The 18,077-nt window shown below is 44.4% G+C and overlaps 1 protein-coding gene across 3 annotated transcripts in view; it reads left to right on the forward strand.

Annotated features, from left to right (window-relative positions):
- The window catches only part of LOC121548651 (MAM domain-containing glycosylphosphatidylinositol anchor protein 2-like), a 321,553-nt gene that overhangs the window by 207,181 nt on the left and 96,295 nt on the right, over positions 1–18,077 (forward strand). For all 3 annotated transcript variants that reach the window (XM_045210138.1, XM_045210139.1, XM_041860170.2), the window contains exons 7-8: positions 3,340–3,431; positions 3,551–3,788. In XM_045210138.1, coding sequence (XP_045066073.1) covers positions 3,340–3,431; positions 3,551–3,788 — 330 coding nt within the window. The remainder of the gene's footprint in view (positions 1–3,339; positions 3,432–3,550; positions 3,789–18,077) is intronic.

Below are 18,077 nucleotides of genomic sequence, written 5' to 3' on the forward strand. Positions count from 1 at the left end.
AATAACAACAAAAAAATCCAGAAAAACGCATGTCAAAAATGTTATGAATTGATTTGCATTTTAATGAGGGAAATAAGTATTTGACCCCTCTGCAAAACATGACTTAGTACTTGGTGGCAAAACCCTTGTTGGCAATCACAGATGTCAGACGTTTCTTGTAGTTGGCCACCAGATTTACACACATCTCAGGAGGGATTTTGTTCCACTCCTCTTTGCAGATCTTCTCCAAGTCATTAAGGTTTCGAGGCTGACGTTTGACAACTCGAACCTTCAGCTCCCTCCACAGATTTTCTATGGGATTAAGGTCTGGAGACTGGCTAGGCCACTCCAGGACCTTAATGTGCTTCTTCTTGAGCCACTCCTTTGTTGCCTTGGCCGTGTGGTTTGGGTCATTGTCATACTGGAATACCCATCCACGACCCATTTTCAATGCCCTGGCTGAGGGAAGGAGGTTCTCACCCAAGATTTGACGGTACACGGCCCGTCCATCGTCTCTTTGATGCAGTGAAGTTGTCCTGTCCCCTTAGCAGAAAAACACCCCCTTAGCATAATGTTTCCACCTCCATGTTTGACGGTGGGGATGGTGTTCTTGGGGTCATAGGCAGCATTCCTCCTCCTCCAAACACAGCAAAGAGCTCGATTTTGGTCTCATCTGACCACAACACTTTCACCCAGTTCTCCTTTGAATCATTCAGATGTTCATTGGCAAACTTCAGACGGCCCTGTTTATGTGCTTTCTTGAGCAGGGGGACCTTGCGGGCGCTGCAGGATTTCAGTCCTTCACGGCGTAGTGTATTACCAATTGTTTTCTTGGTGACTATGGTCCCAGCTGCCTTGAGATCATTGACAAGATCCTCCCGTGTAGTTCTGGGCTGATTCCTCACCGTTCTCATGATCATTGCAACTCCACGAGGTGAGATCTTGCATGGAGCCCCAGGCCGAGGGAGATTGACAGTTATTTTGTGTTTCTTCCATTTGCGAATAATCACACCAACTGTTGTCACCTTCTCACCAAGCTGCTTGGCGATGGTTTTGTAGCCCATTCCAGCCTTTTGTAGGTCTACAATCTTGTCCCTGACATCCTTGGAGAGCACTTTGGTCTTGGCCATGGTGGAGAGTTTGGAATCTGATTGATTGATTGCTTCTGTGGACAGGTGTATTTTATACAGGTAACAAGCTGAGATTAGGAGCACTCCCTTTAAGAGTGTGCTCCTAATCTCAGCTCGTTACCTGTATAAAAGACACCTGGGAGCCAGAAATCTTTCTGATTGAGAGGGGGTTAAATACTTATTTCCCTCATTAAAATGCAAATCAATTTATAACATTTTTTAAATGCGTTTTTCTGGATTTATTTTGTTGTTATTCTGTCTCTCACTGTTCAAATAAACCTACCATTAAAATTATAGACTGATCATTTCTTTGTCAGTGGGCAAATGTACAAAATCAGCAGGGGATCAAATACTTTTTCCCTCACTGTATATATATATATATATATATATATATATATATATATATATATATATATATATATATATATATATGTATATGTGCTTTTATGTACTATTGGAACCAATCTGTACTCCATGAACACTGGTTCAATTGGTTGTATAACTGTTTCCACCTTTGTGTACATAAAAATATACATATATGTCCAACGTTATTACTCTATTGTATCCTATTACCTCTCAGGAAAATTGAATTTCCAACATTATTACATAGTAGGGTGTTCTATTGAGAGCGTACAGACGGAGGAGGGATGTGGCTTGTCCTTAATACCTGATGTTTTAATAGTGAAGGTCACTGTTGAGCCATGCTGTGTTGTAACTTATTACCACTGTTTCCATATCATATATAGTATAAAGGAGTGCTCATTTACACCTGCTTCTTCCTGTAAAGGTAAAAAGCAGACTAAAAGTAACAATAATATGTTGTTATTATATTTTTATACTTGTTACAGATACAAATCGAATCAAAGTTTATTCGTCATATACACAGGATACAGTGGGGTGTAAACGGTGCAATGAAATGCTTACTTTTACCGCTCAACAGTACAGTGAAATAACAAACAAGTCCAATAAAAAACATTGAAAAGTAAACAGTCCTAAATCTGCTCCGGAGAGAAATGTATATGACAGAACCACATTTGTGAAGATAAATTATCAGTGATCTAAGTCTTGCAGGAACCTACCCTGCCATAAATCCAACATTTGTCTGAACAATCTGACATTGGTTTGAAACATACACTCTGGTTTCTTAGTGTGTAGGTGTCTGTCACTCTCTTTTCCTCTGTGCTCCCTGCCTCCCTCCCTCCCTCCTTCCCTCCCTCTGTTAGGCTTCAGCATCGCAATGTTTTGCACATTCAATTTCCTGTGTTTGAATCTGACATGCAGGTTTTGTTTTCATTTTCATTTTTTGCCAAACTGAATATGATAATGTCGCCAGGGAATTGCTAGATGAAAAGATTTCTGTGGAACCGTCAGTTTATTTTTTGCGCAAACGAGATGAATTGTACAGCAGCAGCGTTGGGAAACATTGCAACATGCATTATAATGAAATCAGCCCTCTCTTCTTTTCTCTCTGAAGAGCTGGGTTTGCTGATGGTGTTTGGAAACTAAACTGGATTAACAATAAAAGATCTTTCCATTTATATTTGTAAAACATTCAGCTTTCTGTTTTCACTGTGTGTCTGTGTGTGTAAGTGTGTGTTTGTGTGTGTGTGTGTCTATGTGTGTGTGTGTGTGTGTGTGTGTGTGTGTGTGTGTGTGTGTGTGTGTGTGTGTGTGTGTGCATGTGTGTGTGTGTGTGTGTGTGTGTGTGCATGCGCGCGTGTACATGTGTTTGTACGTAAAATGACTTCCTCTCCAATCAGTGAATACAACACTTGTGTGATTGGATGAACCACATCTCAGACAGACTGTGATTGGATAAAGTGAATCTCAGACAAACATATTTCAATCTGGTCAGCCAGCAGAGAGTTTGCTACTCTACAATTTGACGTCCCATTCAAAATCAATTTCCAAGGCATTTACAGCTCCCCTTTAAATTGTTTTGCACTGCCGCTGACCCCTTGTTGCCTCTGACCTCTTAGTTGGTGTGTTTGTTGTCTCAAACTTGTGGAAAAGCAAAAATACACATTTCCCTTCTCAACAAATGGACAGCAGAATTATTTTATCTGTTATTGTTTTGCAAATAGCAGAAAAACACCTTTAAGTGTATGTTCTGTCTACAGGGCCAAGTAAAGGGCCATTTGGAATCACCCCTGTGGTTGACACATAAACACACACAGACCTTGAAACTCTCTTCCTTGTTGTGGTGTGTCTGTGTGCGTTCTTGCTGCAGCGATGAAGAAGGGTCGTTTCTGGATCACCCCTGATCCCTACCACAACGACGACAACATCCAGATCGGCCGTGAGGTCAAGATTTCCTGCCAGGTATGCACACACACACACAAACACACATACACTCAAACACACAGAAACACACACACACACACACACACACACACACCATCCCCTTTTCACACATATACTCAACTCTCCGCTCCTTCCAGGTGGAGGCCACGCCCCCTGAGGAGCTGACGTTTGGTTGGCTGAAGAATGGGCGCGCCCTGCGTAGCTCTGAGCGAATGGTGATCACCCAGACGGACCCTGACACCTCCCCTGGCACCACCAACCTGGACATCATCGACCTGAAGTTCACTGACTTTGGCACCTACACCTGTGTGGCTGCGCTGAAGGGAGGGGGCATACCTGAGATCAGCATAGACGTCAACATCTCCTCCACTACTGGTGAGTCTCACACACCGCCATGTCAGAGCAGGAGATAGACCTATACATTTCCCCACACTTAGTGATAACACACACACCAGCATCATACCACCGTGGCAGATAGAGACTTTCGTAAGGCTACACAGTGTCTGCATCCCAAAATGGCACCCTATACCCTATGTAGTGCACTACTTTTGACCAGAGCCCTATTGGCCCTGGTCAAAAGCAGTGCACTAGATAGGGAATAGGGTGCCATTTGGGATGTACACAGTTAGTCACACACAGCAGTCATACAGTATATACATAATCAAGACTGTAGCAACACACACACAGCAATATAAATGTTCACTTCTGCTAAAACATACACACTAGAGAAATATACTTTCATAATTCCTCTATTTCACAAAAATATCAAATGCTCTCCTATTGAATTTGCGCTTATTCAGGTGTTGTTTCCACAATGTGACCTATTTTCATGGGCTTCATCCCAAATAGCACCATATGCCCTATATAGTGCACTACTTTTGACCCGGGCTCTGGTCAGAAGTAGTGGACTAAATAGGGAATGGGGTGCCATATGGGACACTCCCATGCTCCAAAACTAAATCAATTTCCTCCCTTCATCTAACTGGCTGCTGCTACTACCATTTGTTTGACTTACATGACATACGTTCTACATACATACATTCCCTACATACATTACCAGTCAAAAGTTTGGACACACCTACTCATTCAAGGGTTTTTATTTATTTTTACAATTTTTTACATTGTAGAATAATAGTGAAGACATCAAAACTATGAAATAACACATATGGAATCATGTAGTAACCAAAAAGGTGTTAAACAAATCAAAATATATTTTATATTTGAGATTCTTCAAATAGCCATCCTTTGCCTTGATGACAGCTTTGCACAAGCTTGGCATTCTCTCAACCAGCTTCACCTGGAATGCTTTTCCAACAGTCTTGAAGGAGTTCCCACATATGCTGAGCACTTGTTGGCTGCTTTGCCTTCACTCTGCCGTCAGACTCATCCCAAACCATCTCAATTGGGTTGAGGTCGGGGGATTGTGGAGGCCAGGTCATCTGATGCAGCACTCCATCACTCTCCTTCTTGGTAAAATAGCCCTTACACAGCCTGGAGGTGTGTTGGGTCATTGTCCTGTTGAAAAACAAATGATAGTCCCACTAAGCCCAAACCAGATGGGATGGCATATCGCTGCAGAATGCTGTGGTAGCCATGCTGGTTAAGTGTGCCTTGAATTCTAAATAACATTGTCACCAGCAAAGCACCCCCACACCATAACACCTCCTCCTCCATGCTTTATGGTGGGAAATACACATGCAGAGATCATCCATTCACCCACACCGCGTCTCACAAAGCCACGGCAGTTGTAACCAAAAATCTGCAATTTGGACTCCAGACCAAAGGACACATTTCCACCTGTCTAATGTCCATTGCTCGTGTTTCTTGGCCCAAGCAGGTCTCTTCTTCTTATTGGTGTCCTTTAGCAGTTGTTTCTTTGCAGCAATTCAACCATGAATACCTGATTCACACAGTCCCCTCTGAACAGTTGATGTTGAGATGTGTCTGTGACTTGAACTCTGTGAAGCATTTATTTGGGCTGCAATTTCTGATTTCTAATGAACTTATCCTCTGCAGCAGAGATAACTCTGGGTTTTCCATTCCTGTGGTCATCCTCATGAGAGCCAGTTTCATCATAGCACTTGATGGTCTTTGTGACTGCACTTGAAGAAACTTTCAAAGTTCTTGACATTTTCCGTATTGACTGACCTTGTGACGAGGTGTGAAAGAAGGAGTCAGGCGCAGGAGGTAAAATACCGAAGTCCAGAGTTGAATCCTTTTGCATAAATCAAACGCCCCAAGCGTCAAACGAAACTGTACAAGGGAAAACATCCACCTTGGCAATAACACAGTGAAATGTAGGTCAACCGAGCTACATGCTCTCACAACAAAACAATCACTCACAAAGACAAGGGGAACAGAGGGAACACTTATACACATACTATTTAGGGGAATGAGCACCAGGTGTGTGTGATTGACAAGACATGACAAGTGGAGTGATGAGAATGGTATCGGCAGTAGCTAGTACTCCGGTGACAACGAATGCCGAAGCCTGCCTGAACCAGGAGGGGGGGCAGCCTCGGCGGAAGTCTTGACAGACCTTCATGTCTTAAAGTAATAATGGACTGTCATTTCTCTTTGCTTATTTGAGCTGTTCTTGCCATAATATGGACTTGGTGTTTTACCAAATAGGGCTATCCTTGTCACAACACAACTGATTGGCTCAAACGCATTAAGAAGGAAAGAAATTCCACAAATTAACTTTTAAGAAGGCATACCTGTTAATTGAAATGCATTCCAGGTGACTACCTCATGAAGCTGGTTAAGAGAATGCCAAAATTGTGCAAATCTGTCATCAAGGCAAAGGGTGGCTATTTGAAGAATCTCAAATATAAAATATATTTAGATTTATTTAACACTTTTTTTGTTTACTACATGATTCCATATGTGTTATTTCATAGTTCTGATGTCTTCACTATTATTCTACAATGTAAAAAATAGTACAAATAAAGAAAAACCCTTGAATGAGTAGTTGTGTCCAAACATTTGACTGGTACTCTACATCATTTCTCTGGTAGACGTTAGATAAGGATGTTCTGGTGATCAGAAGAGAATAGTGGTCTCATTACAAGATAATAACCTGGGGATATGCAGTACATAGGAGAAGGTCGTTTGTATTGGTAGTGGTTAGTAAAAGAATGTTAGGAGTTAGAGAGGAGAAGAGAGGTATGGGTTAGAAAGGAGAAGAGAGGTATGGGTTATAGAGGAGAAGAGAGGTATGGGTTAGAAAGGAGAAGAGAGGTATGGATTAGAGAGGAGAAGAGAGGTATGGGTTAGAGAGGAGAAGAGAGGTATGGGTTAGAAAGGAGAAGAGAGGTATGGGTTAGAGAGGAGAAGAGAGGTATGGATTAGAGAGGAGAAGAGAGGAGAAGAGAGGTATGGGTTAGAGAGGAGAAGAGAGGTATGGGTTAGAGAGGAGAAAAGAGGTATGGGTTAGAAAGGAGAAGAGAGGTATGGGTTAGAGAGGAGAAGAGAGGTATGGATTAGAAAGGAGAAGAGAGGTATGGGTTAGAGAGGAGAAGAGAGGTATGGATTAGAGAGGAGAAGAGAGGTATGGGTTAGAGAGTAGAAGAGTTATGGGTTAGAGAGGAAAAGAGAGGTATGGGTTAGAAAGGAGAAGAGAGGTATGGATTAGAGAGGAGAAGAGAGGTATGGGTTAGAGAGGAGAAGAGAGGTATGGGTTAGAGAGGAGAAGAGAGGTATGGGTTAGAAAGGAGAATAGAGGTATGGATTAGAGAGGAGAAGATAGGTATGGATTAGAGAGGAGAAGAGAGGTATGGGTTAGAGAGGAGAAGAGAGGTATGGGTTAGAAAGGAGAAGAGAGGTATGGATTAGAGAGGAGAAGAGAGGTATGGGTTAGAGAGGAGAAGAGAGGTATGGGTTAGAAAGGAGATGAGAGGTATGGGTTAGAGAGGAGAAGAGAGGTATGGATTAGAGAGGAGAAGAGAGGTATGGGTTAGAGAGGAGAAGAGAGGTATGGATTAGAGAGGTATGGATTAGAGAGGAGAAGAGAGGTATGGGTTAGAAAGGAGAAGAGAGGTATGGGTTCGAGAGGAGAAGAGAGGTATGGGTTATAGAGGAGAAGAGAGGTATGGGTTTGAGAGGAGAAGAGAGGTATGGGTTATAGAGGAGAAGAAAGGTATGGGTTAGAGGAGAAGAGAGGTATGGGTTAGAGAGGAGAAGAGAGGTATGGGTTAGAAAGGAGAAGAGAGGTATGGATTAGAGAGGAGAAGAGAGGTATGGATTAGAGAGGAGAAGAGAGGTATGGGTTAGAGAGGAGAAGAGAGGTATGGGTTAGAGAGGAGAAGAGAGGTATGGGTTAGAAAGGAGAAGAGAGGTATGGATTAGAGAGGAGAAGATAGGTATGGATTAGAGAGGAGAAGAGAGGTATGGGTTAGAGAGGAGAAGAGAGGTATAGGTTAGAAAGGAGAAGAGAGGTATTGATTAGAGAGGAGAAGAGAGGTATGGGTTAGAGAGGAGAAGAGAGGTATGGGTTAGAGAGTAGAAGAGAGGTATGGGTTAGAAAGGAGAAGAGAGGTATGGTTTAGAGAGGAGAAGAGAGGTATGGATTAGAGAGGAGAAGAGAGGTATGGGTTAGAGAGGAGAAGAGAGGTATGAGTTAGAGAGGAGAAGAGAGGTATGGGTTAGAGAGGAGAATAGAGGTTTGGGTTAGAGAGGAGAAGAGAGGTATGGATTAGAGAGGAGAAGAGAGGTATGGGATAGAGAGGAGAAGAGAGGTATGGATTAGAGAGGAGAAGAGAGGTATGGATTAGAGAGGAGAAGAGAGGAGAAGAGAGGTATGGGTTAGAAAGGAGAAGAGAGGTATGGGTTAGAGAGGAGAAGAGAGGTATAGGTTAGAAAGGAGAAGAGAGGTATTGATTAGAGAGGAGAAGAGAGGTATGGGTTAGAGAGGAGAAGAGAGGTATGGGTTAGAGAGTAGAAGAGAGGTATGGGTTAGAAAGGAGAAGAGAGGTATGGTTTAGAGAGGAGAAGAGAGGTATGGATTAGAGAGGAGAAGAGAGGTATGGGTTAGAGAGGAGAAGAGAGGTATGAGTTAGAGAGGAGAAGAGAGGTATGGGTTAGAGAGGAGAATAGAGGTTTGGGTTAGAGAGGAGAAGAGAGGTATGGATTAGAGAGGAGAAGAGAGGTATGGGATAGAGAGGAGAAGAGAGGTATGGATTAGAGAGGAGAAGAGAGGTATGGATTAGAGAGGAGAAGAGAGGAGAAGAGAGGTATGGGTTAGAAAGGAGAAGAGGGGTATGGGTTAGAGAGGAGAAAAGAGGTATGGGTTAGAAAGGAGAAGAGAGGTATGGATTAGAGAGGAGAAGAGAGGTATGGGTTAGAGAGGAGAAGAGAGGTATGGGTTAGAAAGGAGAAGAGAGGTATGGGTTAGAGAGGAGAAGAGAGGTATGGATTAGAGAGGAGAAGAGAGGTATGGGTTAGAGAGTAGAAGAGTTATGGGTTAGAGAGGAAAAGAGAGGTATGGGTTAGAAAGGAGAAGAGAGGTATGGATTAGAGAGGAGAAGAGAGGTATGGGTTAGAGAGGAGAAGAGAGGTATGGGTTAGAAAGGAGAATAGAGGTATGGATTAGAGAGGAGAAGATAGGTATGGATTAGAGAGGAGAAGAGAGGTATGGGTTAGATAGGAGAAGAGAGGTATGGGTTAGAAAGGAGAAGAGAGGTATGGATTAGAGAGGAGAAGAGAGGTATGGGTTAGAGAGGAGAAGAGAGGTATGGGTTAGAAAGGAGATGAGAGGTATGGGTTAGAGAGGAGAAGAGAGGTATGGATTAGAGAGGAGAAGAGAGGTATGGGTTAGAGAGGAGAAGAGAGGTATGGATTAGAGAGGTATGGATTAGAGAGGAGAAGAGAGGTATGGGTTAGAAAGGAGAAGAGAGGTATGGGTTCGAGAGGAGAAGAGAGGTATGGGTTATAGAGGAGAAGAGAGGTATGGGTTTGAGAGGAGAAGAGAGGTATGGGTTATAGAGGAGAAGAAAGGTATGGGTTAGAGGAGAAGAGAGGTATGGGTTAGAGAGGAGAAGAGAGGTATGGGTTAGAAAGGAGCAGAGAGGTATGGATTAGAGAGGAGAAGAGAGGTATGGATTAGAGAGGAGAAGAGAGGTATGGGTTAGAGAGGAGAAGAGAGGTATGGGTTAGAGAGGAGAAGAGAGGTATGGGTTAGAAAAGAGAAGAGAGGTATGGATTAGAGAGGAGAAGATAGGTATGGATTAGAGAGGAGAAGAGAGGTATGGGTTAGAGAGGAGAAGAGAGGTATAGGTTAGAAAGGAGAAGAGAGGTATGGATTAGAGAGGAGAAGAGAGGTATGGGTTAGAGAGGAGAAGAGAGGTATGGGTTAGAGAGGAGAAGAGAGGTATGGGTTAGAAAGGAGAAGAGAGGTATGGTTTAGAGAGGAGAAGAGAGGTATGGATTAGAGAGGAGAAGAGAGGTATGGGTTAGAGAGGAGAAGAGAGGTATGAGTTAGAGAGGAGAAGAGAGGTATGGGTTAGAGAGGAGAATAGAGGTTTGGGTTAGAGAGGAGAAGAGAGGTATGGATTAGAGAGGAGAAGAGAGGTATGGGATAGAGAGGAGAAGAGAGGTATGGATTAGAGAGGAGAAGAGAGGTATGGGTTAGAGAGGAGAAGAGAGGTATGGGTTAGAGAGGAGAAGAGAGGTATGGGTTAGAAATGAGAAAAGAGGTATGGATTAGAGAGGTATGGATTAGAGAGGAGAAGAGAGGTATGGATTAGAGAGGAGAAGAGAGGTATGGGTTAGAGAGGAGAAGAGAGGTATGGGTTAGAGAGGAGAAGAGAGGTATAGATTAGAGAGGAGAAGAGAGGTATGGATTAGAGAGGAGAAGAGAGGTATGGGTTAGAGAGGTAGAAGAGATGTATGGGTTAGAAAGGAGAAAAGAGGTATGGGTTAGAGAGGAGAAGAGAGGTATGGGTTTGAGAGGAGAAGAGAGGTATGGGTTCGAGAGGAGAAGAGAGGTATGGGTTATAGAGGAGAAGAGAGGTATGGGTTTGAGAGGAGAAGAGAGGTATGGGTTATAGAGGAGAAGAAAGGTATGGGTTAGAGAGGAGAAGAGAGTTATGGGTTAGAGATGAGAAGGTTAGAGAGGAGAAGAGAGGTATGGGTTAGAGAGGAGAAGAGAGGTATGGATTAGAGAGGAGAAGAGAGGTATGGGTTAGAGAGGAGAAGAGAGGTATGGGTTAGAGAGGAGAAGAGAGGTATGGGTTAGAGAGGAGAAGAGAGGTATGGGTTAGAGAGGAGAAGAGAGGTATGGGTTAGAGAGGAGAAGTGAGGTATGGGTTAGAGAGGAGAAGAGAGGTATGGGTTAGAGAGGAGAAGAGAGGTATGGGTTAGAGAGGAGAAGTGATTACACAGGGTTTGGAGGGGGGTTGTGGGTGTCATGTGTAATCAACACTCAGAGGACTATCAATGATCTCCCTTCCTGCTGTGTCGCCTCCTAATACCCCATCGCTAACAGACGGGACCCAATCAATAACACACCTCAGAAGAGAGGTGCTTCGATTGGGAGTTTCCACTTGGAATGCAGTCTCTCATCCTAACCGTTGTTGCTCTGACATTGGAATTCCCAAAGGGAGGTGGTTGTGATCTTGAAGAAACATTCTGAATTTGCTGGCTGTCGATTTGGTGTGTTTGAAAGGCGCCAGGGGATGGTGGCTTCCTGATAAACAGGTGTGTGGGTGTGTGTGTGTGCGCGCGTGCGTGTGCAATCGTGTAGTGTGTGTGCGTGTGTGTGTGTGCGTGCGTGTGTGTGGCCCACCGACACAGAAAGGCACTCTTTAATGTAGAACAAGACTGTGTTTCTCTCTTCTCTCAGAGAGCAGCAAAGTTAATACCTGTCTTTATGATGATCCAATAACATGAAAGGGCCTTTTGTGCTCAGATTTGATTGTTTTTAAGCGTGATTGTTTTTCTAGGTGGGGGATGTATTAAGTTGCAGGGGTTTGATGATGTTGAATACGATGAAAGAGTTGTGTGAAGATAGTATACAGTGATTCCTGTACAGGTGTAGGGAAAGACAAACGTTCAATCGTACTGTGTACTGCTTGAGTCATTGTCCTTCTGTAACTTTCTGTGGGGACTGAGATGTTCTGAAGTAGCATGATCACTGTGTCGAGAGAAATTGGTGTCTCTCTTTGCTGTCGCTATAACCAAGCCCAAGATTGGGCGATGTTGTTGCTAGCCAATGATGCAGGTTTTTTTGTTTAGCCTATTAGCCAATGGTGCGGCTGTGCACTGAGTGGTTAGTCATCTCTGTCTTGGCTGGCCTGCTGTTTGGGCTAACCAAGCCATCTCTGCTGTTCTCCTGAAGGGAGAGAGAGACTAGCGGTAATTACAGTCTCTTAATGAAAACATTTAGAGCAGATTACCCTGCAGCTATGCCAGGGCTCCACGCTGTTGAAGTGTTAGGAAAGAGATGAGTCCTCACGCTGTTGAAGTGTTTAGAAAGAGATGGAGCCTCACGCCCTAGAAGTGTTTGGAGAAAGATTGAGTCTAAATTATCTCCATCCTGAACACTGTGAAGCTCTCTCAGAGCCCCAGGCCAGCCCTTCTACACCTAGCACAGCCCAGTCTCCAGCCCACCCCAAACTCTTCTAGTCCAGTCCTAGTCCCTCATCCCCAGACAAACCCAACACTCATTATCCACAGCACATATTCATACTCTACTGTACTTCTGACTACACTTTTATCCCCACAGCTTTCATTAGTTTCCACCCCCACAAAATAGTGCTAATATTTACAATCATCACTCATTACCTAGCTAAGACTCTTTTTTCTTTTGGGTACCCTGAGAGTTAATGTTTTATTCATGAGTAGGATCCAAACAGGAGCCCAGATTTCCCCATCCATTACCGACAGGATTAAAAGACTGGTGAAATGAAAGTAGGAAGAGAGGAACGGAGGAGGGCGCCTCCATTTTCATGCTACGGGGTAAAACGCAAACCATCTTCATTTTAGTATCCCCCTTTAATGAAGCTGTAGAGAGAGTGAGAGAATTAGCGGGAGGGAGGGAGAGAGAAAGAGTGAGAGTAAGATAGAGGGAGGGAGGGAGGGAGGGAGGGAGGGAGGGAGGGAGGGAGGGAGGGAGGGAGGGAGGGAGGGAGGGAGGGAGGGAGGGAGGGAGGAGGGAGGGAGGGATTGAGGGAGGGAGGGAGGGAGGGAGAGTGAGAGCAAGATAGAGGGAGGGAGGGAGGGAGGGAGGGAGGGAGGGAGGGAGGGAGGGAGGGAGGGAGGGAGGGAGGGAGGGAGGGAGGGAGGGAGGGAGGGAGGGAGGGAGGGGATTCATCTTTGCATTAGCCTTTGTGTTAAACATGTATCTAGTGGAGGACGAGACAGAAACAATCAGACTAACCTAAGGAGGCGTCCTAGGCATTCCTTTAATCATCCTAACTGTCCTAACTCTGAAACAGATTGCTCATTGTAACTAGTATGTGCTGAACTTTATCAGGGGTGGATTTGTCCAAGTTAAAGTCTTTCTGAAGAGTATGAGAATTGACTAACCTGCAGTATTGAATCTCTGGCAAGCTTTCAGTCAGCTCAATCCTTCTTCAATTTATTTGAATCCCATTGAGGTACTAGTTGAATCCAGTGGTACATCGGTCATTATCAGAACACTGTAGCAGCATTACGCCTGTGGATTTACACAAATAAGAAATAGAAAACCTTGCCTATTAGCTACAGTATAAACACATGTAATTCCACATCTTACTCCCAGTGGTCTCCAACCCAGTCCCAGAAAGCTACAAGCTCCACTGGTTTTCATCCTAGCTCCTAGCTCATCCCATATAGTAATTGATACAAATCTCTATATATATTGGTATAGAAAATCACCTCTCTCTCCCACATTTTAGTAATGAATCTGTTTCTCAATCTTCAGCCCTTTCCACACCTCAGATACCCAACAGCACACGATGGCTCTCCACCCAAATGAATAACTGCAGTTAATAAATTAAGCGAATCAATTAAGGGCTCAGTTGATAAAAAAATAAGGCGCCAAGCTGTATTAATAAACACTGCTTAGAGCCACTGGACTTCCTGAAAGAGGGTTAAACTTGGAGACCACCTCTGGTTTGTTTGATTATATTTGGGATATCTGACTTGGGTAACATCACTCTCTGTGACCCTTCTTTGCTTAGTTCAATCCCACTGCACTCGCTTAAAATCGAACCCTAACCATTAGCCAACAAGAATCATGGGTTGAGACCACTTTTGAAATTGAATTTGTGTTGTCCATCTCTAGATCTGGTCCCTCTCTCTGTCTTCTTGTCTCCTATCCTCAGTTCAACCGTCCAACGGTCACCTCAAATCTAACCCTGAATCAGGGTCTGATATCACTTCTAATAAAATGAAAGGTAGACACAGCGATATGAATGTAATATAAACAGTGGAGAGTGGTGTCAGTTTAATATCAGTTATCTAGCAAGGATAAAACTCTCTCTCGCTCTCTTTCTCTCTCTCTCTCTCTCTCTCTCTCTCTCTCTCTCTCTCTCTCTCTCTCTCTCTCTCTCTCTCTCTCTCTCTCTCTTTCTCTCTCTCTCTCTCTTTCTCTCTCTCTCTCTCTCTCTCTCTCTCTCTCTCTCTCTCTCTCTCTCTCTCTCTCTCTCTCTCTCTCTCTCTTTCTCTCTTTCGCTCTCTCACTCTCTTTCTCTCTCTCTCTCTCTCGCTCACTCTGTCTTCATGTCCTTTGCTCAACCGGCCATCCGTCTCGTCAGAACTAACAGAAAGTGAGAGGTAGTGATTATCCGGTGACCGTGTTATCCGGTGACTGTAGTGACCTGTCATGGTTGCCGCAGCAGGCGTTGCTGATGTGATGTGCTGCTCTAGTCTGGGCCTTCAGTCCGGCTCACTGACTCTGGTACAGGAATCCTGGATGACACATTCATTTTGACTCATCCTTCCTTCAGCTACCTGTTTGTGTTGTGGTTCCAGTGGGTCAGTTATTAGCTGTAGGTTTTGTTTTCCTTGATGAATCACTGAAAGTAGGGCTGTTATGGTGTGTGTATTTTTTCTGTCGATTTAACTACTGTCCCCACTCTATTGGGGTTGCTTCAGCTTCTTGCCTTGTACTTCATGAACAGCAAGTTGCACGTCAGCTCAATGAAATCATCTTCTAAAATATCATATTTTATTGTTGTAACTGGAAAAGTAGAGCCTCTTTCAGTGATGGCGGGAGCTGTTGTGAGCCGTTGTTTGTGAAATGCCACACATCATGGCTGTGGAAAATCACATTTGTCATGGTGACAACCACAAACCTTTCACTGATGTTCAGTGTGGGGTGTCTTGGGAGAAGAAAGCGCCGCAATAAGGCTGGTCCCCTGCTGGGAATGACAGGCATTGGGGCTATATCACACACTGACACACACACATACATATAAACACACACACATTGTAGGCTTGGAGGAATGCCCCTGTGTGTGGAGCCTCAGTGCCTATGAGGGGTGTCAGTTTCCTCCCTGTGCCCTCGCGCTCTATCAGCCAGCTAAGCTCCTCTGAGCCCCACAGGACATACACAGTATATCCCTGCAGGCCAACACACACTGTCCCCACAGGGGTGAAGCTCAGAGGAGCAGCTCCACATAGAGCGCTGTCACAGAGCAGCCAACACAAACACACACACACACACTTTATCTCTCTCTCTCAAACACACTCACTCGAGCAAGAGTGCAGCGTTACCACAGCAACGGGGAGTGATGTCACTGCACTCACCCAAAGAGGCCAGTTGAGTTTATTTTCAAAGAGCGTTGCATTGTGCGCGCGGTCCCTCTGACCCCCACACACCTCCCTGAGCTGTGTAAAAAATGTCAAGTACCAAACATCGCCATATTGGCAGTCAATTCACATAGTCAGCTGTCTGTTGTGGTGGCGGATCCTCCCAGCTCAGGCTGATTGAAACGCCAGAGAGGTGCAGCCTGGCTGGGGTACAAACAGAGGGTCCGGGGTCCCCCTCCCGATGCAAGCACACACACGCGGCATCGGGAGATGCACAGAAGCGCGGCATCTCTCAACAGGCACACACGGTTCCAGATTTTGTATGTGTATGCACGTGCATGCGCGCTTCTGTGCATCTTAACTGTCACACACTAACCAGCCACAGCGAGAGAGAGAGTGAATGTGTGTGGGACTTTCCACACGAGGACAATGGCAGAAGCTACACAACGTTTCATTACCATGGCATTCGCCAGCCAACAGCTCAAGTCCAGCAGCTGTAACTGCCCACTGGCTCATAGAGACATTGAGAGGCTGTCTTTTTGTTAGGATGGAAACACAGAGAATATGCCTCACGCTGACACACTAATGGCCTTGTCGTTGGCCAAATCGGTGGCTGCGCTATCACCGGGATATTCAGGACTGTTGTTTGGATTTTGGAAACATTAGCAAAAGGGGACAATATGTTATGAAAGTGAACGTGGCATGTATTGTTGTTAAGTGATCACTGGAGACACATTGAGAATGCTACATGGAGTATGTTGATTCCACTGCTCTGTTTTAGTTGTCTGTAGCCGGTCTTGTTGCTATGTACGTTGCTAGTGCTTGACCACTGACCACTGACCGGTCCCATTCACAGTGGCTAGTCATTGTTTACTACTCACTGATGGTTTAATGTACCTAGTGACAATCTTACTGTTGCAGTAATGTACCTAGTGACCATCTTACTGTTGCAGTAATGTACCTAGTGACCATCTTACTGTTGCAGTAATGTACCTAGTGACCATCTATCTTACTGTTGCAGTAATGTACCTAGTGACCATCTATCTTACTGTTGCAGTAATGTACCTAGTGACCATCTCACTGTTGCAGTAATGTACCTAGTGACCATCCTGTCTCACTGTTGCAGTAATGTACCTAGTAACCATCTATCTCACTTTTGCAGTAATGTACCTAGTGACCATCTTACTGTTGCAGTAATGTACCTAGTGACCATCCTATCTCACTGTTGCAGTAATGTACCTAGTAACCATCTATCTCACTGTTGCAGTAATGTACCTAGTGGCCATCTCACTGTTGCAGTAATGTACCTAGTGACCATCTTACTGTTGCAGTAATGTACCTAGTGACCATCCTGTCTCACTGTTGCAGTAATGTACCTAGTAACCATCTATCTCACTGTTGCAGTAATGTACCTAGTGGCCATCTCACTGTTGCAGTAATGTACCTAGTGACCATCCTATCTCACTGTTGCAGTAATGTACCTAGTGACCATCTATCTCACTGTTGCAGTAATGTACCTAGTGGCCAAACAAATGCCTGAAAGACCCTAATAAATGAAGGTTAATTGGTGACTAATGTATGTGTTGTCTCCATAGTGGCTTACTGTACTAGTTAAGGACCGTATTCATTGAACCATTCACTATGGTTCTATCTAAACAACATAGTAAAACACAGACAATCCTTGTATTTGCTCATCACAGACGGAAAATGGTGTCAGAAGGAAAGTGATTTCATTCTTTCTGGGTCAGATTGCCTGTTATTTCATCACCATCATCATCATACAGATTTATTGGATGTGGTGTTTCAGTATTGCTTCAGTTGATTGGGTAAAGTTTCAACATCATTTGAGTCCATTGATGGTTGAATTAAAGTCAGTAGCTTGAGCTTTGGTATGATTTTTTCATCACGGGTTTGTTGGGTGTGATTTTGTGACTGGTTGGCGGTGATTGCATTGTTTATTTGGAACAGAGCTGCAAATCTGTCTCTGGGTTTAGACACACACGCACACACACACACACAAACGCATACACACACACACACACACACACACACACACACACACACACACACACACACACACACACACACACACACACACACACAAACAAACACATACACACACACACACACACACACACACTGATTTTATAGCATGGTTTGCCCATTAAACAGGTTTACTGTGTCCAGCCCACTAGATTCCCCTGTTGAGTTGCTGGTTTCTGATCCAATCTGCCAGTGCGATGTATTTTATCTTCAGCCCCAGGACACACACACGCATGCACGCACGCACACACACACCACACGCAAGCACACACACAAACTGCACGCAAGCACACACACAAGAAAGCACACACACACACACTCACACAGGGGAATCAATGGAGGCCTCTCGATAGGAATGTATCCTTTTTCTGTGCACCCTGCCCCTGTTTCATTATTAATTGTCCACTCGCTACTGGCCTCTCCAACTTCCCCTCTAACTACATACACTACATGACCAAAAGTATGTGGACACCTGCTTGTCGAACATCTCATTCCAAAATCATGGGCATTAATATGGAGTTGGTCCCCCCTTTGCTGTTTTAACAGCCTCCACTCTTCTGAGAAGGCTTTCCACTAGATGTTGGAACATTGCTGCGGGGACTTGCTTCCATTCAGCCACAAGAGCATTAGTGAGGTGGGGCACTGATGTTGGGCGATTAGGCCTGGCTCGCAGTTGGTGTTCCAATTCATCCCAAAGGGGTTCGATGGGGTTGAGGTCAGGGCTCTGTGCAGGCCAGTCAAGTTCTTCCACACCATTCTCGACAAACCATTTCTGTATGGACCTTGCTTTGTGCACGGGGGCATTGTCATGATGAAACAGGAAAAGGCCTTCGCCAAACTGTTGACACAAAGTTGGAAGCACAGAATCGTCTAGAATGTCATTGTATG

Source organism: Coregonus clupeaformis, chromosome 33 (genome assembly GCF_020615455.1).
Source record: "Coregonus clupeaformis isolate EN_2021a chromosome 33, ASM2061545v1, whole genome shotgun sequence".
Classification (NCBI taxonomy): Eukaryota; Metazoa; Chordata; class Actinopteri; order Salmoniformes; family Salmonidae; genus Coregonus; species Coregonus clupeaformis.